Source organism: Thamnophis sirtalis, unplaced genomic scaffold, assembly GCF_051295495.1.
Source record: "Thamnophis sirtalis isolate CommonGarterSnake01/CBP01778 unplaced genomic scaffold, rThaSir2_p1.2 scaffold_3, whole genome shotgun sequence".
NCBI classification, from domain to species: domain Eukaryota; kingdom Metazoa; phylum Chordata; class Lepidosauria; order Squamata; family Natricidae; genus Thamnophis; species Thamnophis sirtalis.
Window position 1 is genome coordinate 38078208 of NW_028261383.1, and position 23725 is coordinate 38101932.

The following is a 23725-nucleotide window of genomic DNA, read 5'->3' on the forward strand; positions in this document are numbered from 1 at the left end:
TTCTACACTAGGGATGCAAATTTAACTATTGTGGAGGATCCCAGTTCTCTACCATGGGTATAATTTGATTATTATTTTTTCAAATTTTCCTTTTGGGCTTAGGGAAGCAGCATCTGTTAAATGTCTTTGCATCACTTTGAGAGATATGACTAACTGGGAGACTGCTGGCAGTTGGAAAAAAGGAAACTCATTTCTAAAAAATAAAACAAAACAAACATATATACCACGGATTTCAAACTCTATGTGTCACGTGGCCATCATGTGACATATTGCAACAGTTTCCCTATTCGCGGAGCTGGGGTAGGCGTGTCCTTCACGTAACAAAACCAGCCTGTGAGCCGCTAGTTAGACATTTCTATATACTGTATATATAGATACATTCAAAAATATATAAATCATAATTATAATGACCCATGCCTATTGTTTCTTTTTTCATTACTAAAAACCTTTTTCAGAGTTCAGTCTGTAAATTTGAAATCCATTCATAGAACCCATTAAATCAATAATTAGCATACATTCTCATCCAAATGTATCTTTGTTTTGGGGATTCTCCAGTCTATGAATCATGTTATGGGAAATAAGATTATGGGTGTGCTGAAGCTCTTTCCACACTCCATTCATTTATATGGCTTCTCCCCTGCGTGGATCCTTTGATGGCGTGTAAGATTACTGCTTTTTTTAAAGCTCTTTCCACACTCCATGCATTCATATGGCTTCTCCCCTGTGTGCATCCTTTGATGGCATTTAAGTTCACTGCTTGTTCTGAAGCCTTTTCCACACTCCAAGCATTTATATGGCTTCTCTCCTGTGTGGATCCTTTGATGGCGTTTGAATTCACTGCTTGTTCTGAAGCCCTTTCCACATTCCATGCATTTATATGGCTTCCCTCCTGTGTGGATCCTTTGATGGAGTGTAAGCTTACTGCGTGTTCCGAAGTCCTTTCCACACTCCGTGCATTTATATGGCTTCTCTCCTGTGTGGATCCTTTGATGGTATGTAAGTTCACTGCTTGTTCTGAAGCCCTTTCCACACTCCATGCATTTATATGGCTTCTCTCCTGTGTGGATCCTTTGATGGCGTGTAAGATTACTGCTTTTTCTAAAGCTCTTTCCACACTCCATGCATTCATATGGCTTCTCTCCTGTGTGGATCCTTTGATGGAGTGTAAGCTTACTGCGTGTTCCAAAGTCCTTTCCACACTCCATGCATTTATATGGCTTCTCCCCTGCGTGGATTGTTTGATGGCGTGTAAGATTACTGCTTTTTCTAAAGCTCTTTCCACACTCCATGCATTTATATGGCTTCTCCCCTGTGTGCATCCTTTGATGGCATTTAAGTTCACTGCTTGTTCTGAAGCCTTTTCTACACTCCAAGCATTTATATGGCTTCTCTCCTGTGTGGATCCTTTGATGGCATTTAAGTTCACTGCTTGTTCTGAAGCCCTTTCTACATTCCATGCATTTATATGGCTTCTCCCCTGTGTGGATCCTTTGATGGCATTTAAGTTCACTGCTTGTTCTGAAGCCCTTTCCACACTCCATGCATTTATATGGCTTCTCTCCTGTGTGGATCCTTTGATGGGATGTAAGTTCACTGCGTGTTCCGAAGTCCTTTCCACACTCCATGCATTTATATGGCTTCTCTCCTGTGTGGATCCTTTGATGGCGTGTAAGTTTACTGCTTGATCTGAAGACCTTTCCACACTCCATGCATTTATATGGCTTCTCTCCTGTGTGGATCCTTTGATGGAGTGTAAGATTACTGCGTGTTCCGAAGTCCTTTCCACACTCCATGCATTTATAGGGCTTCTCTATTGTGGATGTCTTTTTATTAATAGTCTTGTTTCCATGTTCATTGCATTTATTTGTCTTCTCTCCCATGTGAAAACTTTTCTGTGACTCAAGAAACCCATTTTCTTGAGAAGATGTGAACTTCCAACTGTATTTCTTTCCTTTGTCTTTGCCCATATTGGCTCCTCCTTTGGCTTGTGATGGACAGGGTCCATTTACATTTAATGTCTCTTTGAAGATTCTTACACCTTTCTCAATATATTTCTTCTTTAGTTTTTCTTGTTGATCAATAAAGTCCTGCATCTGAGAAACAATCGAAGGAGATGACCTTTCCTTATTCCAGTTATTCAACAGATTTCTCTCCTGACTTTGGAATTCTGTTTGAATTGCAGGTTTCTCCATTACATCTCCTTTTCTGAATACTTGGAATGGTTCTCCAGAGTCTTTATTCTCATTCTCACCTTCAAAGTGAAAGAGAAATGAAAATGGGAGAAAGGTTAGGGAAAAAGCTCACTCTGTCAGAAGTCATATTGATTGCCTTCAGATATTGTGCCAAATTCCAATATATACTGCATATTTGCATCTTAATAATGGCATGGTATAGAAATGATAACATCTCTATTGATGAGGCATAAAACCTTGCAAAAGACATTAAGTCAAAAAACCTGAATGGCAATTCTTGATAGGACTGATGTGGAAGCATCTGGGCCAGTTGAAATCTGTGTGATGAAGTTTGGCATTACCTCAAACCAAGAAATTACTTTGTCATAAAATGTTTAAATAGAAATATAAATTAGATAAGATATATCTAAGCAAAATGCCATTGACCTATTTCCTTCCTAGGAGCACTAGAAAAACAGAACTTTCCCTTCTCCCTCTGAAGATATCAATTTATAAATGTTTTCATAAGAACTAGCTAATGGCATCTAACTACAAAAGGTCTTCCTGAACTCTCTGACTGGAGAGTAGGAAACCCTTACCAAGAGAGGCCACATTCTTATAATTCTCCAGCATGACTTCCCAATGCAGAGCTTTTTGGTCAGGATCCAGCTGAGACCATTCCTCCTTGGAGAAATAAACAGCCACCTCCTCAAAGGGCAGAAGAACCTCCTGAAAGGGAGAAAAAAATACAGAATAGACCAAGGAAGAACTGCAGGATCTTTCCTATTATTAAGAATTTTATATAGCAAACATAAACATTAAGATAAATGGCTCTATGCTTAGTAAGGATCTGTGGTTTAGATGACAAAATTGACAGAACCAAAAGCATTTGACTAAAGAAATATTTTAGGAAGATTTTATGAACTTGAATGATTCTGTAGGACTTTCAGTGCCATTCAGGTTAAATAAGCCCTTTTTTCTTCTGGATCAATTGATCTACCAAACAAGCAGCAAACCCGAATTAGAATACTCTTCATTCTGGATCTATGAATCCATCCATCCACAATCAAAAGGTCCTCAGTGACTTGAGAGAGTCAACTGGCAGATGGTCCTCGGAAAACCCACCAATCAGTGACATTAACCCTTCCTTGGATAGTGTTCCTGATTGGTGGGTTTTCCAAGGCCCACCTGCCGGTTGATTCTCTGAAGACAGTGAAGGCCTTTAAACCCTTCCTGCCTTTAAAGAAGGAAATGTGTCTGTAGGGGAAGGGATTCTTTGTAGTATTTTATGAAATGCCTTATGTTGTCCTAAGAAGGAGCAATCCTGTTCATCCTCAACACCTTCCTGAAAGTGCTGGGAGAGCTCAACCAGGGTTCTGTCTGGTGTGCCATCAATACCCAGAGACTCTGCTCCTCCTCAGATTGCAAGGAAGCTGCTTGTAGTCTGAGCCATTGGCTGGACAGTAAATAAGGAAATGGAGAATGTTTTCCATTGAAGACAATTCGTAGCCTATGCAAAGTTGGATTGTTTGGCCTCCAAATCCAGGCACAAGTCAGAAGATTAAATTTTACTTTCTAAGTTAATGGGGCCTTGGCTAATTGTTCTTTCAGAACACTTTTTACTTGGAGACGTTTCTATATTTTGACTGTCCTGGGATTTTAATAATCTTAACTGTTAACTGTGTATTTTTCTTATTAATGATTGTAAATGAGGCATTGGAAAAATGGAAGCTTGCTAGTTTGAATATTTAAATATTTTTGAGGTTCCTAGCACAAATTCAACTCAAATAATTACAAAAATGGGGCAGCATGTAGGATAGGATAGTGTAGGGCAGGGCAGGGTAAGGTAGGGTAGGATAGAATAATTTAGCTAGAAGGGACCTTGGAGGTCTTCTACTCCAACCTCCTGCTTAGGCAGGAAACTCCATACCATTTCAGACAAATGGTTATCCAAGTTTCCACCCATTTGCTTTGGAGAACAGCTTGACTCCCTCTTCTTTGTGGCAGCCACTGAGATATTGAAACATTGCTGTCATGTCACCCCAAGTCCTTCTTTTCATTAAACTAGACATACCCAATTCCTGCAACCATTCTTTATATGCTTTCGCCTCCAGTCCCCTAATCAGCTTTCTTGGTCTTCTCATCTAGGGTGGACAGGTGCTCACTTACCGATTTTAACTTGTGTTCCTAATCTGTTTTTATGGTTTTGTTTTTGTGGTGCTGTTTTTGCAGACATGCTGATTTCTTTTGAGAGCTGTTATTTTTCTTCTTCATTGGTTTTGTGCTAGACTGGGCTTTTATAATCTCACTTCTCAAAATTTCCCAAACTTCTTGAGTTGTTTTCCCCTTGAGGATTCTCATCCATGGAATCATTCCCAAGGTCTCTCTGTTCAAGTTTGTCTTTTAAAGCCCAAGACTCTAGTTTGACTTAGTTCTATTGCTTGTGCTTGCATAATGTGGAATTCCGGTATTGCATGATCATTCCCCCATAAGATTCCTATAGCTTCAACACCTTCTATCATATAATCTCTCTTAGTGAGAATTAAGACCAATCTGGTTGATTCCCTTGTTCCCCTTCTCTACTTTTTAGGAAACAAAGTTGTATGCTAGGTTTATCAGGAACCTGTATTATCTTCCACTTGGTGCAGCGTTTGTCTCCCAGTTGATGTCAAGGCAGTTATCAGCATTGTTGTGCTCTATTTCTGTAGAGGTGTAGTTATTTCTTATATATAGTGCAACTCTACAACCTATTTCATTTGGTCTATTTAAAAAAAATAAAAATAGCTGTATTACCCTATAGTTGTATGTTTCATTTGTAGGTTTCAACCCACCAAGTTTCTGTCATGGCAACAATATCGTATCTGCCCTCATTTACTTAAATTTCTAATTCACCCTGTTTATTCCTCATACTCTGTGAATTGGTGTATACACATTTGCATCTATTTTGACTGACCATGTGTTTACTGTCTACATAACCTGTGTTGTGTCTGACTTCCCCTACTTTCGTTCCACCTGTTTGATTGCAGATTGTATGGCACTCACTATTAAATGCTTGATTTTGCTTGACAGCAAAGTTGACATTCTTACCCACACAAACATCTATGTTATATGCACTGTTAACCCTATTAATTTTAGAATGCTGGGGACAGAAATATTCTGTATCAATTAATTCTCTGTCCGCACTGTTTAGTTGAAATGTTTATCCAGAGCATCTGTGAATTTAATGCCAAGCAATCCATTTGTTTGATGGACGCAAACCATCTCTTTTGTACAGTTTTTCATAGGACAAGCTGCAGACATCATAACTAACATAAAGAATTCTGTAAAACATTATTTATTGAAAAGTTGGGAGAATAATTAGCGAAAACAGTTTTGTTTTGAAAGTACTAATCTAAAAAAAAAATTCTAAAAAGAATCTCCAACCAAAAGAAAAGGGGAAGATGGTAGAAGACAGTACAGGTAGTCCTCAACATACAAGACCCGGTTACAGCACAGAAACCGCTTTGGTCGCATTGACCGATGATCTCTGGAGGGCCAGAGACCGAGGCCATGCCTCCATCCTGGTTCTCCTCGACCTCTCGGCGGCTTTCGATACCATCGACCATGGTATCCTTCTGCGACGACTGCGGGAGGTGGGGGTGGGAGGCACTGTTTTGCAGTGGTTCTCCTCCTACCTCTCGGACAGGTCGCAGTCGGTGTTAGTGGGGGGACAGAGATCGACCCCTAGGCCCCTAACATATGGGGTGCCGCAGGGTTTGGTCTTATCCCCCCTACTATTTAACATCTACATGAAACCGCTGGGTGAGATCATTCGGAGGCACGGGATAAAATACCATCAATATGCGGACGATACTCAGTTGTATCTGTCCGCCCCGTGCCAACTCAATGAAGTGGTGGAGGTGATGAGCCGGGATCTTGAGGCCATTATGGACTGGATGAGGGCTAACAAGCTTGTACTCAACCGGAGAAGACTGAGTGGCTGTTGTGTTTCCCTCCCAAAAATTCGACCAGTGTTCCATCGCTCAGGCTGGGGGGTCAAATTTTATACCCCTCAGAGAGGGTTCGCAACTTGGGAGTCCTCCTGGATCCACAGCTGACTTTCGACCACCATCTGACGGCTGTGACCAGGGGGGCATTTGCCCAGGTTCGCCTGGTACGCCAGTTGCGACCCTACCTGAATCGGGAGGCCCTCACAACAGTCACTCGGGCCCTTGTGACCTCTAGGCTGGAATACTGCAATGTGCTCTACATGGGGCTGCCCTTGAAGAGCATCCGGCGACTTCAGCTAGTCCAGAACGCGGCCGCGCGAGTGATTATGGGTGCACCTCGGTTTGCCCACATAACACCTATCCTCCGCGAGCTGCGCTGGCTACCTGTTGATCTCCGGGTGCGCTTCAAGGTGCTACTTGTCACGCATAAAGCCCTCCATGGTAGTGGATCTGCGTACTTGAGAGACCGCCTCCTGCCAATTACCTCCCTGCGACCAATTAGATCGCACAGATTAGGCCTCCTCCGAGTACCATCTGCCAGTCAGTGTCGACTGGCAACCACACGGAGGAGAGCCTTTTCAGTAGCAGCTCCGACCCTTTGGAACGATCTCCCCGTGGAGATTCGTACCCTCACCACCGCCCAGACCTTCCGCACAGCCTTTAAGACCTGGCTAGCCCGTCAGGCCTGGGGATAAAGATAATCTGCCCCCACCCGAATGATGAATGAATGTTGTTTACTATTTTTACTTTTATGTACTGTCTTGTGTCTATTGTCTGTACCCTCCTTCCCCATTTTATGTAAGCCGCCCTGAGTCCCCTCAGGGAAAAGGGCGGCCTATAAATACTAATAAATACCAAATACCAAATACAACAGTTTTTAGGGATTTACAACGACAGTGACAAAAATGACTTATGCCCGTTTTTCATACCTACGACTGTTCCAGCATCCCCATGGCCGCATGATCAAATTTGACTTATATTTATGACAGTTGCAGGGTCCCAGGGTCATGTGATCACCTTTTGTGAACCTCTGACAAGCAAAGTCATTAGGGAAGCCACTTAACAACAACCATACTTCTAACTTCAGCGATTCACTTAACACCTGTGGCAAGAAAGGTCGTAAAATGGGGCAAAGTTCACTTAACAAATGTGTCACTCAACAACAAAAAATTTAGGCTCAATTGTGGTCCTAAGTCAAAGACTACCTATAATATGTACAACAGCTGATTTCCTGAGGGAAAAAAATAAAAATCTAGTAAATCAAAATTATTCTCATACCTGAGTTGGAGGTTCAGTCATGGTTTCCACTCCCCCCAAACAAAGAGTCGACTTCCTTCTATTCTTCCCTGTGACGGAGACAGAATTTCAAAAGGGATAATTAATAAAATGGGAGGAGAGGACACAGAGAAGATGAGAAAGTTAGGATTTATCAAAGGAGTGGAAGGACCTTATATTACCTCCTGAGGTCTCCTGAACTGGATCTCCCTGAGGGATCCCCCTGAAAGGCAGTTCTTGAGGGAGATTTGACAAATGCCTCTTTGTCTCAGGATCTCTGATCTCCATTGCGAAGGACTTGAAATAGGATCCAGGAAAAAAAAGAATTAATGGACATTACACATCATGAAGTGGTGCCTACCTCTGCTTAACATCTGATAAACTGCCAAAGATTTTTCAAATCTCAAAGGAATTTCAAATACACGTTTGAAATGTAAATATAAAATGGAACTTTTTACCAACTCTACTGGACTTGTGACAAAGGAAAGAAATACCGGGGTAAGATTTATATTTCACCTGCAACTCAACCTGCTCCTTCTTCTCCTCCGCCTGGCTCAGGAGGAAGCCTTCCACCAGGGCCACCGCCTGGGAGCTGGTCTCTGCTCCACACTCCCGCACCCAGCTCTCCATCTGCAGAGGAAGAAGGGCCAGGAACTGCTCCAGAACCACCAGGTCCAGCATCTGCGCTTTTGTGTGCTTTTCTGGTCTCAACCACCGACTACAAAAGAAGTGGAGTCGGCTACAAAGTCCTCGGGGACCCTCATCCTCCTGATATTGGACGCTCCTGAAGTTCCAGGCCTGAACTTGTGAAACGATGGTTCCTTCTTCCAGCATCTTCTGCCCAGTTCTTGCCCAGATCTCCCCACGGATTCCAGACTGAGCACTGGAAGGGCCTTTTCCACTTCCCTCACTTGCTAAAGGAAGGCCAGCCATTCTCTCTCTGCCCTGTAACACAATTCAGAATTAGTCCAAGGAAGGTTGTGTATCTCCAAATGCTTTTTTCATTTCTTGGAAGAAATATCCATCTGGTTCAGTTCCAATACAGGAGGAAGGGCTGGGAATAAAATGGAGGCTGGAGGCTGATTGGAAAGAAAGCAGAACCACCAACCACATGTCATTCTGGGACGGCTGACAAAATGGAGTTCAGAGTGGGGGGATTCCTATGGGGTCATGGCTGGCACTCTATAGGCTAAAGGGGAAATGCAAATTCTACAATTTTATCTAACACCCAAGAGGACAAGTTCTGGGATCAGATTCTCTATCCATTCACATACATTGTAATTTTCTTTTTAAGATCTGAGTGGGACTGGAGGATTACAGAAGGCACTTGTGTTGCTGTCATATGACCATGCATGGTGGCAATTTCTAAGTTGGAGAACCTTTATAAAAAGTCTCTCATCTTTGTGATCTCGATTCTTACCATCCTGTATGTTTTCTTCCTTCCTTTGGGGACTTCTGCAGAATCTCCAGATCGCTGTACGTGATGAAATGTTATGAAAAACAGGGGCAAAGAGAGGACCTTGTCAAGATTGAGACCACTGCTCTAAAAACACGAAACCACAACCTGTGTTATGCCATTCATATATCAGGGCAAAGCTCAACTTTGTCAACCTTTGGCTTAATTGTATTGCTTATCTAAAGTTTCTGCCTGATTCAGTCTTTCTGAATGGATAACCAAATCTGCATTTCTAAAAACTGCCCCCCTCAGTTTCCCCTTGGGGCAGGGAGACTGAGGCTGGCTTCTGCTTCCCTTAAGAGCACGATTCTCCATTTCTCCCTTAGGGGGAATATAATATTCTGCTTCTTTTTAATATTTCCCCAAAATGTTATTCTTGGAGGGGGGGGGGATGTTTCCCACACATTCATAGCAATGTTCACCTAGCCATGGGAATACGGTCCTAAAGTCTTCTTAGCCAAAGAAATAACATTGTCTGTAAAGAAGATGAACAAAAGACCTCCATTTTGTGATTCCCTTACAGAAAAGGGAATATATTCAAACAGCCAGAAAGTTATGGATTGGACCATTCATCAACACTCATCCCCACATATTGAAAAGTATTTTCTGAACTGGTAAAGTGATGACTTCCATCAAGAAGATTGAGTGTATTTGGCATTTTGGATCCTTTCAATTTCTTTTTGCTCACAAGGAGAGACTTTCTTTTTTAAAGTGTAGATCAAAGCATGAAAGTTCAGTTCACATCAAATGAAATGCCAGTCAATTGATCCTGTCTTGGGATGCTGGTTTACTGCTTTCCTAAGACAAATTAGAAAGGGGATCCAAACCTAGTTTAGTGTCATCCAGCACACAGTGAGAATGGAGGCATCATCTTCTGCCTCTCTTCCTTGCAAATATATTTCTTATTTCCTGCTTGAGATTTGCCATGCAAGCTCTCCCCCTACACAGGAGATTACACCAGGAAATGGGGTGGGAAGGACTCTACAGGTTTTCCCACACACACACTTTCCTTTCTGAGGATCTGGTTTTGTTCCCCAGGGCAGCATGCATGGACTCTGCTCCCCCCACCCCCCATGTCTGTTACAATCATGGAAAGGGGCGGTTAGGAGGGAGGGAAACATAGGTTCGGGAAGTTTCTCCCACTCCTAAAACTCAAAAAACTGAACCTGGATGAGGACTAGGCATGTCTCTCTTCCCCTTTTCTTAGAGAGACAACCCTCCGTCTCCCTTTCTGTGAGAAGAACACACACACACACACACAGACACACACACACACACACACACACACACTTACCTTTTCCACCTCTGGATCTTTCAGATTTTCTCTCCGCCTTTCTAAACTCCTCCACAGCACACGTGGTTAAAGAGAGAATCTAGTAGTATCCCAGAAAGGCAAAACCAAATGACATCACTGCCTTCCCAACTTGTAACAGGGTCCCAAAGCTGAAGTGCCCCCCCTGGTGGATTTTCTGTGCACGGAAGGTGCTCATACAAGAGTGGAGAAATAGGAGAGAAGGTGAATAGGAGAACAAGCCCTTAAGCCCTCAACCACACTCATCCCCCTAGAAATAGTTTTCTGAGATGGTAAATGGATGACTTCCACCTAGGATATTCAGTGTATTTGGCATTTAACAAAGGATGAAAATTCAGTCCACATCAAATGAAATGCCAGTCAACTGACCCTGGTTTAGGATCCCCCATTTCTCTTTCTTCCTACACTCAGCCATGCAAGTTCCCACAAGATACCCTCAACACAAACAGGTCAATCAAATCGAGGGGCTCAGTTCACATGAAACACAAAGGCTTAAAAGCACACAGGTGAACATTGTGGGAAGTTATCATTCAGCCCTCTCCCAGAAAAATTAAATATCCTAGGAAATATTGAAAAGGCAGAATATTTCTCTGGATGTGAAAAGAAAGAAACATGGTTTAAAAGACAGAATAGTTGTCTGTAGCGTCCTGCCCATTCACACTTTGTCAATAGGCCATTGAGAAGGCCAGGCCAGCCCACTTTACATAATAAAGACTCCTCCACTGCAGCTGCAGGGCGAAGGGATATTACTGAACTCTCCACATGGCATCTGAGAACCCATCTATGGATTCAAAACAGCCTAGAGAGTAGCCCCCTGCATGGCCCCATGGGAGTCTGACAACCAATCAGAATACATTTCTTACACAGGAACAGGAAACAGAGAGGTGGGACTAAACAGGGTATAAAAAGCCCAGCAAGCCCCTTCCTCAGCCCTTCTCTCTTCTCCATCAACATTGAAACATGTGATCACCTTTTCTGTTCAGGGCTCAAGCCATGTGGCCCTGTCCAACAATAAACCACCTTTCCAAGCAGCCTCCATGTCTCCAGTGTCTTCTTCCCCACTTGGAGCTGAAACCAGGACATTTCTTTCAACAACATGGTGATCTGGTTCACTACCCTCCTATGACCAATTGAACTGCAGAGGCAGCAAACCAAGTTTAGTGTCATCCAGCACATAATGGGAATGCAGGCATAATCTTTTGCATCTCTTCCTTGCTAACCTTTTCTGATTTCCTGCTCGAGATTTCCCATGCAAGCTCACCCACTTCCCCTATCCAGGAGCTTTTTCCGAAGAAATGGGTCAGAAAAGACTATCCAGTTCACCCCTTTTCTTTCTTGGGACCTGAATTTATTCCTGCTCTGGACTTCTGCTTCCCCCTCTGCCTGTTAGAATCATCGAAAAGATTGGTAGGGAAACATGGGATCTGGGGGTCTCCCAGTCCCAGGACTCAAATGATTGTATCTGAATTAGACACAGGGTGCAGTTCTGGGGCAACTGCCCTGTCACGATGTTCTTTTGTTTTGCCAGCTGTGCTTATATTCTAAGACATACGGTAGGCTGACACTTCTCTGTAAGCCTAGTGTGCATGTCCCTTTCTTTTTCTGTTTTGCCTGCCATGAGGAGGTGTGCTAGGAACTTTACCAGAATGTAGTTATTAGCCAGTAAGTTTGTTTGTTATTTATTTTATAATAAAAATATGTTTCTTAGAACCTACCTCAGGTTTATTTTACTTAATCATAAAGTAGGCTCCAAGGAAAAACCACGATTCACCCCTCATCAAACACAGGGCTGAATTTACAACTCTCACATGCCCATCCAACTGGGTGAGTGGAAGCTTTCTTCCATGGTTCTGTAACTTTTGAAGTTTGGGATTTGTGCACTATGGGCTTTGTGCTCTGAAAGGGGGTTGGGTAATTCTTATTGTGGCTGATATCTATGTCTTGTGTTAGAGTTTTGGGTGAGGGGCTGCTTGCTCTAATCCTATCATTCTGCTTTTGTTAGCTGTCAAAATTGCCGGAAGGAGTTTCGAAATATCCTGCGATGAGTAGATTTCTGCAGGCAGTATTTGCTTTGCTTATGAATGGAGCCATCTAGATAGCTGGATTCCTGTTGGATTCCTGTTTCAATAAGCTCCTTATCTTCAGTGCTGCATCCCTTTGCAGTCTTATTACAATGTTTTCTTTAGGCATCTGGCTGGAATGTGGAATGGGCTTCAGGCGGTTTTTATTAGCATCTTGGTCTTTTGACTTTTCTGAGGCTTTTCCTTATGGATAATATTTTTTTGATGGTTAATATTTTATTTGGGATAATGGGGGGGTTGATTTCTTCTTACATATGGGAAGAACACCCCCCCCCCCTGCACACACCAGCCCTTTCCACCTCTGGCTCTCTTTCCTTTAAGGTGTTCTGTTTGGATCTTTGGCCTGTGACACTTTCTATTATTCTACTATGCCTTTTCTATTGTGGGAGAATGGGAGGGGGGATTGTATGGACTTAGATGCTATGCAGCCAAAACAAAATCCCATTCTAGAAAGGCAAAGTCATCCTTTGTACCTGACCGGAACTGGATATGTGGAACTGCCAGCATGGCAGTGGAAGATTGGACCATGTGATGGACTTGTGGGTGTGGGGGCAAGATCGTGAAATTTCAACTGGGTGGGGAAAACCAGGAAGCTTTCAGATTCAGGTTTTCCCAGATGTGCCAACATGGCTCTCTTAATAAATTGGAAATTTGAGCAATACTTTGCCTTGGACTTTGATTTAATTTTGGAGGCTATTTGGAACCCAGACACATTCTTTTTAACTGCCTGCGAAGCTCAAAGGGTTAAAGAGAGGGAGTCTAGCATCCTGGGAAGCAAGTCTTATGATCTCACTACTTTGCGAACCTGCAACAGTGGCCCAATGCCCAAGTACATGGTGTCCCCTTTTTGTTTGTAGAGTTAACACCCTGGTGGATTTTCTATGGGCCGTAGGTGCTGATGCCAAAAGTGGAGAATGGTGCATTTCCCATGGGAAACCAGGAGAGGGCACTCATCCTTCCCTTGATCAGAAAGCCTTCCCAATCCATCTGCTTTTGGCAGTGTTATGCTGCAGTAAAGAATATTGTATTTAAAAGTACTAGTTTTAAAAAATAACATTTCCTAATAAGAATCTCTCTTAAATTTTTGTTGCTCAGAAATAACCATTTTCCTGACAGTTAGAAAAATAGATCAGTGGAACAACTTCCCTTTAGAAGTTCCAACACTTTTTCAAAGAAGAGATTGGAAAACCATTTGTCTGAAATGGAATAGGGTTTCCTGCCTGAGCAGAGGGTTGGACTAGGATCTCCAAGGTCCCTTCCAACTCTGTTATTCCGTATTCTGTAAAAGAATGACTCAGACCAAACAAGAAGGAAAAATGAAAGGTGAAAGTACTATGTTAATGTGACCAGACGTCCCGCTTACGGTGGGATAGTCACACTTTTTAATAATTTTTCCCGCGTCCCGGGGCATTTTAAAAAAGTCTCGATTTTTGTAGAAAGGGTCTTGGCTTCCTCTTGCAAACATTTTCACTCATTTTTCCAGGTCTATCTTGTCTATAGATAGACTAGTGGCTGTGCGCCGGGAGGACGGCCTGCGGGGCTGGAGGCTGCGCGGTGGCTGTGCGCTGCCGAGCACTAGCAGGAGTCGCAGGGCGGGCTGACCGAGCGGCCTTGCACACAGCTTGCCTCACCGCCCGATGGAGGCTGCCCGGCTGCTTTCCCTCCACCCTCACCTTTTTCCTCCCCTTCCTCCTCCTCCTCCTCCTCGCTGAGATCTGGATGCCCGACGTACTTTCCTTTCCTCCGCGTTCGGCCCTTTCGTGCAGAGCCGCAAGATTATGAGCAATCGGGGTTGCTACGGTAAGGGCGCCCGGTCCCAACTGGGAACTGCTGCTGCTGCTGCCGCAGGCACCCAGCAGCACCCGATCCCTGCAGCAGTGGCTGGCTCTGCTCCCGGCCGTGGGCCCCTGCCCTGCCACGTCCAGTGCGTCTTCAACAGCAAGCGGGTTGTCCGCCCGGCTCGCTGCCGCTGCCCCTCCATGGCCGGGTCATCCCAAACGTGCACGACCCGGAGCTTCCCGCGCCTAGCTGCATGGCACACACGCGCGGGTATTCAAGGAATCCGGCATTTTTTTTAAAAAGCAACAACGCCGGATTCCTTGAATGCCCGCACGTGTGTGCAACGCAGCTAGGCAGGGGGAGCTCCACTTGGGATGACCCGGCTATGGAGGGGCAGCGGCAGCAAGCCGGGCAGGCAACTTGCTTGCTGATGAAGACGCGCTGGACGCGGCAGGGGCCTGCTGCTGGGAGCAGAACCAGCCACTGCTGCAGGGATCGGGTGTTGCTTGGTCCCTGCGGCAGCAGCAGCAGCAGCAGCAGCAGCAGCAGCAGTTCCCAGTTGGGACCGGGCTCCCTTAGCGTAGCAACCCTGCATTGCTCGTAATCTTGAGGCTCCACGCGAAAGGGCCGAATGCGGAGGAAAGGAAGGCGCGTCGGGCATCCAGATCGCAGCGAGGAGGAGGAGGAGGAAGGGGAGGAAAAAGGTGAGGGTGGAGGGAAGCAGGCAGAAACAGCCGCAGCAGCAACAACCATGCTGCCCGGGGTGGGCGTGTTCGGCACCAGCCTGACTGCCCGGGTCATCATCCCGCTTCTAAAGGATGAGGGCTTCGCGGTCCAGGCGCTCTGGGGCCGCACTCAGGAAGAGGCGGAAGAACTGGCCAAGGAGATGAGCGTCCCCTTCTACACCAGCCGGATAGACGAGGTCCTGCTGCACCAGGATGTGGATTTGGTCTGCATCAACGTGCCGCCTCCCCTCACCAGGCAAATTGTGGTGAAAACTCTGGGTGAGTCTCCGCGGAGAGCTTGGCGGGCAGCTGGCTGGAGTTCTAAGAGGTGAGGGGGGAGGAGGCCGTGGAAGAAGCCGCAGCGCCTTGAAATGGAAAAAGGCCTGCTTCCCCCCCCCCCATGAGACGCCTTCCACAATAATAGGAGAGGAGAGCCAGCCTGGATACAGCAGTCACAAGGCAGAAAGTAGCTGAGAGAAGGGGTGCGGGGATTGGGAGAAGGCATGGGACGGGCTCCCAGCAGCAGCTGCTCGGATTTGCCATTTGAGAGAGAGAGTGGGAGGGAGGGAGGGAGGGAGATGGAGAACGCGAGTGTGTGTATCCCTCCTTCCTTCAGCCCAACACTCTCGCTGGCATTCTGGCCAGATGAGAGGGACTGCAGAGGGTCTAGGGCAGCGAGTCATTCAATGGGAAAGTTGCCTCTTGGAAGAAATGACCCGGCTTGGCTCCCGCTTTGTCTCTCCTGTCTCTTCGCGTCTCCATTCAGTCGGCAGATTCAATCCAGCCAGCAAGAAGGGATTTGACCAGCATTTTTCACTAGCCAACCACCGGAAATTGGGCTTCAGCTTGTGAATTAAGCACCTCCAAATTGGGCTTTCTTCCCAGAGTTTGGATGGAAAAGATGCCAGTGGGCATCTGCTTGGCCATCAACATGGGAAAATCCTCCAAGCCAGCAGAGGGGCCTTGGCACATAACCCCTCCTAGCCAGTCATCATTGGTTGAACTGCAACCTGTGAATCAGGCACCCCCAGGATGGGTCTTAAACCCCGGTCATGGATGGAAGGGATGCCAGTGGGCACCTGCCCTCCCTCAGCAGATGGCACCATGGCAGATAACTGGGCAGTGGCCAACCCAGAGATTGACACCCCCCCCCCCCACAGAGTCCAGTCTCAACTGCAATGCCACAACAGGTTCTTACCCCACCTTCCTACAGAGAAGTGTTCTTGATAATGGAAGGCGGGATGAACGAGGGGAAGGCTGCAGGATGGATGGTGGAACAATGTGCACCTGCAATGCCCCAACAGGTTCTTACCCCACCTTCCAACAGAGAAGAGTTCTCGACAATAGAAGAATGGATGAATGAGGGGGAAACTGCAGGATGGATAGCAGAACAATGTGATGAGGTTGGTTCCTAAGTTTAGAGATGTAACTAGGTTCCTTCCCTCGTGGGGCCCAATAAAATGCCACCGTTACTGTCAACTTAGCCACAGAGCATCAGAGTGCTTAGCTCCAGCCCCAATGCCACAAACGTGCACACCAACTGCCACGGTGGTAAAGAGAAGGCCCCAGATGCCACCAGAAAATAGTCATCTGGGGCAACAACCTCTGGAAGAGGATCCCCAACCTAAGGTGAAGAAGAGTCCTACCAATGGGGAGGCCTCAGAGGAGGAAAATGCCAAAGATGACCCAATGGTGAGTGCACCCATCCTCCCCTTCGCCTTCCAAGCCAACCTCCAAGTACCCGAGACGGGGGTGGAAGGGGAACTTGAAGCAGTTGTGGACACCGGTTGCACTCAATGCTTTATCAGCATGTCGATTGTAAAGCAACTGGGTATACGCAAAAGACCTCTAGCCTGTCCCAATCGGGTTGAGCAGGTAGATGGAATGCTAATTGGAGGGGGCCCAGCCACGCTAATAACTGGTAAAGTTACAAGTGGGCTGCCACTATGGGCTTCTCAGATTCATTGTGGCTCCAGAGATGCCAGAAAATACTATCTTGGGTCTTGCATTGCTTGACAAGTGGAAGTCTACGATAAAGTGGGAAGACGGCGGTAGGAAATTGATGATTGCATTTGTGCTGCTACCACCAGGGGAGGAATAGGGCCACCCAGGGATGATTGAACCCAAGAGCCCAGAACCTTCAGCACAAAAACCCAAGGGATCGAACAAGTACCAAAAACCTTGTTGGGGGATGTTTTGTCAAGAAAACCACAGTATGATAGTAAGAAGTTGTTCACCCCATCATTTCTTCCTCCCACCAAAAGACAGCCCAAGTCACAAATCGAAGTCAGGATAAGCTGATGACAGCTATGAAATTGGCGCTCCCTTACAGACCAGTGGCTCAACAATAACCAGGATATCCTAATGATGGAAAATGGATTAGCCTGGAAGGGGTCCAAACTGTACATCCCCGCAGGGTTGAGGCTGGAAGTTCTACAGCGAAGCCATGAGGCGGAACTAGGAGGTCACTTTGGAGTCCTAAAAACGCTTCACCTTGCCAGGCGTCAATTTTGATGGGCAAAGATGGAATCGGAGGTGGAAGATTACGTAAAAAGCTGTGCTACTTCCACAACGATGAAACCACTGCCGGAAAAGTCCCCTGAACTACTACAACGAGTGGCCAGCCCTAACCGACCATGGGAAGAGGTCGCAATGGACTTCATCGTGGAACTCCCAGACAGCAGTGGGAACACAGTAATCTGGACAGTTATTGATTTGGTTTCCAAGCAGGCACACTTCATCGCTTGTTCAGAGTTGCCGTCCTCAAAGAAATTAGCGAAAATGTTTGTGAAACACATTTGTCGCCTGCATGGATTGCCCAAGAGGATCATTTCAGACCGCGGAGTCCAGTTCACAGCCAAATTCTGGAGAGAGGTTCTGAGGTCCATTGGGTCCACACAAGAACTGCGCTCAGAGGTTCATCCCAGCATGAACTGTGCAGCAGAAAGAGGTGGAACAATACATCCGATATTATGTGCACTATCAGCAAGACAACTGGTTGGACTTGCTACCCTTCGCCGAAGTGGCGTACAACGATGTGGTCCACAGCAGCACGGGATTAACGGCTCTCCAGATTACCAGTGGCATGGAATTTGTTGCCATGCCTGAGCTGCCTAGAGAACCTTCCTCCTTCATGTCTTTGAATGAATGGATGGACTCACTAACGAAAGGCTGGGAGAATATGAACAAGGCTCTAGCAGATGTCGCAGAAACCTACAAGAAGCAAACTGATAACACCGCTCGCTTCAAAACCAATGTTCCCTCTAATTTTTTTTCAGTGTGAGCGGAAAAGTATAGTGTTTGAGCGGCATATTTTCATGCCTGAGCACCTGAATTTTTTTCACATATGTCACCTAAGATAACAACAAAATCAGTATTATTTGAAACTCAAAGTTATGTTTATTCAAGGGGCCCGCTTAATTAAAAGTGTTATATAATATCAGTATCACTTAACAACGCTCCTGCTTAGCAACCAAAATGTTGGCTCAGAAAGTCTGGCATTTGAAGCATGCAAGTCTTAAAGCTGTTGTTACAAGACCCTTGCACCCCTAACCCTTTAGGGAAAAAAAGCCCCAGGGGTCTTCAAGCGTGATAGCTTTAAGACTTGTGGACTTCAACTCCCAGAATTCCTCCCTGAGGGGAATTATATATTTGGACTGTTTCATAGTTACATTAGAGAACTACATTGTTAGAACTTAGCACAAAAGATACCTTTTATCTGAAAATCCAAATAGAGTAAACCTGCTATTATCCCAGAGCACTAATGTCATTTGTCCCAATCTGTTTTACGAGTCTGTATTAAAATAGATAGAAACATTTTCACTAAATTTTATAGATCTCTATTTCAGGAACCTATCAGAAGTTAGGGCAAGATAAGAGCGGAAGAATGAATTTTGTTGCAGGTCATGGGGATTTTTTCAGCATCTTAAAAGTGGAGTGCATGTACATTGAACTAGCAATACCCATTTAATAACAAAAGGAAATGGCTGAATTAAATTTGGTAAAGTTGCAAGCGAGCTGTAAAAAGCTTGTGGTTTTTAAAATCATAGAATCAGAAGGGATACTGGAGGTCCGTGACCTGTCAAAACCGCGGAGGACAAAATCGTGCTCGACGAAAGCGCGCATTTGACGTCATAACAGCGTGACGAAAAAAATTAAAAATTGAAATAAAATTAAAATTAAAGCAAGCTGATTCACATAAAGGTAAGGGTTAGGTTTAGGGTTAGGGTTAGGTTAAGGGTTAGGGTTAGGTTTAGAGCGTTAGGGTTACGTTTAGCGTTAGGTTAAGGGTTAGCGTTAGGTTTAGCGTTAGGTTAAGGGTTAGGTTTAGGGTTAGATTTAGGGTTAGGTTAAGGGTTAGGTTTAGGGTTAGGTTTAGGGTTAGGTTTAGGGTTAGGTTTGGGGGGGTTAGGGTAAGGTTTTCACTTTATTTTTACATTTTTCGATCACAGTGCGATGTTTTCGTCGCGCTGTGATGACGTCAAATGCGCGCTTTCGTCGAGCACAATTTTGTCCTCCGCGGTTTTGTGGTGGAACCCTGGAGGTCTTCTAGTCCAGCCCCTTGTCCAAGGCAGGAGTCTTTATATCATCTGAGACAAATGGTCCTCCAGTCTTTTGAAAACTGTAGCAAATGAATTAAGATTCCATTAATTTTAATTGTTCTTACTGTCAGATTTCTCCTTATTTCCAGCTTGAGTCTCCTGACAAGTTTCCATTGCTTCTTGTCCTGTCCTCAGGTGCTATTGCTGCCGCCTCCTCCTCCTCCTCCTCCTCCTCCTCCTCCTCCTCCTCCTCCAACAGCACCAACACATTTGCTGCCCAGCGCTGCGGCTGAGGTGAAGCTGCCAAAGCTCCTGCTGGCGCCCCCGCAGCGTTGGGTGGAAATCTGGCAGTGCTGTTGGAGGAGGAGGAGGCGAACCAGCCTGCCACCGCCGGCCACCGCCAGCCCTGCCGCTCTTCCTGCCCCCTTCCCAGCCCCACAGTCCAGCGGTCGCAGCAGAAGCAGCCCCGGGTCTCCGCTGCCGCTCCCCGCATTTTCTGGACGGGGATCCCTTGGAGAGGGGATTCCTTCCTGCGAGACCCTGTCCAGAAAATGCGGGGAGCGGCAGCGGAAACCCGGAGCAGTTTCTGCTGCGACCGCTGGACTGTGGGGCTGAGAAGGGGGCGGGAAGAGCGGCGGGGCTGGCGGTGGGAGGTGGTGGCAGGCTGGTTCGCCTCCTCCTCCTCCAATAGGCAACAGCACTGCCAGATTCAGTTGTAGCCGCCTGCAAAGAACTTCCACACGTTTCCTTAAGAAATCTCTGCGCGGCAGATAAAACCTGCTGCGCGGGGTTTCCTTGCAACGTGCGCGGTCGTGCAGGCGCGCACCTTAGAGGGAACAGTGTCCAAAACCCCTTCCATGTCGGGGACAAAAATTTTGTGTCTACCAAATACATAAGTTTAAGAATGCTTAGCAAGGAATTTGGTCCAAAATTTCTAGGTCCATTCTCAATAGTGAAGATAGTTAACCCAGTTATAGTTCGACCCAGTCTACCCAGAAGTCTAGGGAAAATTGGCCCAGAATTTCATTGTAGCTTGTTGAAGCCAGTAATTGGATCCAGTATAAGACCGTCCACCCAAGCTTTATCTCCTCCTGTAGTGATAGAAGGGGAAACACAATCTCAGGTGGCAAAAATAGTAGCCTCCAGGCTGAATAGGGGTCGCTTACAGTATTTAGTGCATTGGAAGGGTTACCCTTTGTCTGAAGCTACTTGGGTGAAAAGTTGGAACCTAAAAGTGGAGAAGTTAGTAGAACAATTCCTTGAGAAGTCTCCCAATAAGCCAAGGGGTCCCCCTGAGGGGGGAAGAGGTGGTTAATTGTGTTATGTTAACTTTTAAGTTATTCTCTTTTCAGAAAACGTGTTTTTTTCTGAGGAGAGGCCGCCTGTCAGGCCTGCAGTTATATACCTTTTAGGATCTTTGGCCTGCCACACTCTCTTTTATTTCACTGTGCTGTTTCATTAGTGTAAAAGTTGGGAGGGGAAATAGTAAGGATTAGAATTGTGGAATGTGTTGTTGTCATTCTTTTCTAGAAGCCCAAGGTCATCTTTTGTTACCGCACCTCTGCATCTGATTGGAACTAGATGGGTGGAAATGCCAGCGTGGCTGAAGATTGGACCATGTGATGGATTTATGGGTCTGGGGATAAGATAATGAACTTTCAACTGGGTGGAATCCCTGGAAGTTTTCAGATTTGAGATTTTCCACAGATGTGCCAACATGTCTGACTTATTAAATTGGAATTTTGAGGAAAGGTTTGCCTTGGACTCAAATTTAATTCTGCATGATATTTGGAACGATGACACTCTGCTCTTTTCAGTCTCTTTATTGTCCAGCTTTACCCAGAATTATTACTGACAACTGAGCTTCAAACCAACATGACACTCTCAAATCCTGAAATATGTTCCCTCCAAATCCTTCCACAAATCTTGTGTTAATACATTTTTAAATCAACTAAAGAGTTTAATACGTAAGTATAATTCATAACTAGAACAAAACTACCCAACTGATATTTAATTGATTTTATTTAAATCGAATTTGGACTCACCACACTACAAAAGAGCAAAACATGGCGATAATGCTTGAAAAGAAAATTGCACATGCACTTGGGGCGCTTCTGGCTCCTTTTGTGAGAGAGGAATTGTTCATCCTTTCAGCTCTTCCCACACGCTCTACATTGATCTGCACGTGACAACTCCCTCATATCATGAGGACTTTGACTGAATAATGTTCAATGCTTCTGCATAGATACTGGCTGATTCAGGTCTCAGTTCTACACTAGGGATGCAAATTTAACTATTGTGGAGGATCCCAGTTCTCTACCATGGGTAGAATTTGATTATATATTTTTTTTGAAATTTTCCTTTTGGGCTTAGGGAAGCAGCATCTGTTAAATGTCGCTCTGAAAGCTATGACTAACTGGGAGACTTCTGGCAGTTGGAAAACAGGAAACTCATTTCTAAAAAATGAAATAAAATGAATGTATATACCATGGATTTCAAACTCCATGTGTCACGTGGCCATCATGTGACATATTGCAGCAGTTTCCCTATTCGCGGAGCTGGGGTAGGCGTGTCCTTCACGTAACACAACCAGCCTGTGAGCCGCTAGTTTGACATTTCTATATACTGTATATATAGATACATTCAAAAATATATAAATCATAATTATAATGACTCATGCCTATTGTTTCTTTTTTCATTACTAAAAACCTTTTTCAGAGTTCAGTCTGTAAATTTGAAATCCATTCATAAAACCCATTAAATCAATAATTAGCATTCATTCTCATCCAAATATATCTTTGTTTTGGGGATTCTCCAGTCTATGAATCATGTTATGGGAAATAAGACTATGGGATGTGCTGAAGCCCTTTCCACACTCCATTCATTTATATGGCTTCTCCCCTGCGTGGATCCTTTGATGGGTAGTAAGGTTACTGTTTTGGATGAAGCCCTTTCCACACTCCATTCATTTATATGGCTTCTCCCCTGTGTGGATCCTTTGATGGGATGTAAGGTCACTGCTTTTTCTGAAGCCTTTTCCACACTCCATTCATTTATATGGCTTCTCCCGTGTGGATCCTTTGATGGGTAATAAGATTATTGTTTTGAATGAAGCCCTTTCCACACTCCATGCATTTATAGGGTTTCTCCCGTGTGTGGATCCTTTGATGCCTTGTAAGATGACTGCTGTTTCTGAAGCCCTTTCCACACTCCATGCATTTATATGGCTTCTCCCCTGTGTGGATCCTTTGATGGCGTTTAAGTTTACTGCTTGTTCTGAAGCCTTTTCCACATTCCATGCATTCATATGGCTTCTCCCCTGTGTGCATCCTTTGATGGGTAATAAGGCTACTGTTTCGGCTAAAGCCCTTTCCACACTCCATGCATTTATATGGCTTCTCTCCTGTGTGGATCCTTTGATGGCGTGTAAGATTACTGCATCTTCCAAAGTCCATTCCACACTCCATGCATTTATAGAGCTTCTCTCCTGGGTGGATCCTTTGATGGATTGTAAGATTACTGCGTCTTTCAAAGTCCATTCCACACTCCATGCATTTATAGAGCTTCTCTCCTGGGTGGATCCTTCGATGGATTGTAAGATTACTGCGTCTTTCAAAGTCCATTCCACACTCCATGCATTTATAGAGCTTCTCTCCTGGGTGGATCCTTCGATGGATTGTAAGATTACTGCGTCTTTCAAAGTCCATTCCACACTCCATGCATTTATATGGCTTCTCCATTGTGGATGTCTTTTTATTAACAGTCTTTTTTCCATGTTCATTGAATTTATTTGTCTTCTCTCCCATGTGAAAACTTTGCTGTGACTCAAGAGACCCATTTTCTTGTGAAGGTGTGAACTTCCATCTGTATTTCTTTCCTTTGTCTTTGCCCATATTGGCTCCTCCTTTGGCTTGTGATGCACAGGGTCCATTTATATCTAATGTTTCTTTGAAGATTCTAACATCTTTCTCAATATATTTCTTCTTTAGTTTTTCTTGTTGATCAATAAAGTCCTGCATCTGAGAAACAATCGAAGGAGATGACCTTTCCTTATTCCAGTTATTCAACAGGTTTCTCTCCTGATTTTGGAATTCTGTTTGAATTGCAGGTTTCTCCATTACATCTCCTTGTCTGAATACTTGGAATGGTTCTCCAGAGTCTTTATTCTCATTCTCACCTTCAAAGTGAAAGAGAAATGAAAATGGGAGAAAGGTTAGGGAAAAAGCTCACTCTTGTCAGAAGTCACATTGATTCCCTTCAGGTATTGTGCCAAATTCCAATATATACTGCATATTTGTATCTTAATAATGGCATGGTATAGAAATGATAACATCTCTATTGATGAGGCATAAAACCTTGCAAAAGACATTAAGTCAAAAAACCTGAATGGCAACTC

General features: G+C 44.8%; 1 protein-coding gene across 1 annotated transcript; it reads right to left on the bottom strand.

The window, feature by feature from the left end:
* Positions 1-259: 259 nt before the first annotated feature.
* Positions 260-23501, bottom strand: LOC148047928 (uncharacterized). Its single transcript, XM_087708744.1, has 2 exons — positions 22392-23501; positions 260-1724 (listed from the first exon to the last, which is right to left on the bottom strand). Exons 1-2 carry the CDS (start codon positions 23445-23447, stop codon positions 618-620), a joined length of 2163 nt encoding a protein of 720 aa, XP_087564870.1. The 5' UTR covers positions 23448-23501; the 3' UTR covers positions 260-617.
* Between the last annotated feature and the right edge of the window lie 224 nt (positions 23502-23725).

Excerpts from the sequence above, each read along its gene's own strand:
- LOC148047928 (XM_087708744.1), bottom strand. The coding sequence starts at position 23,447 with ATGGAGAAACCTGCAATTCAAACAGAATTCCAAAATCAGGAGAGAAAC. Across the intron at positions 1,725-22,391 it reads AAAGGATCCACACGGGAGAA|AAGCCATATAAATGCATGGA; the intron begins GCCATATAAATG and ends CACACAGGAGAG.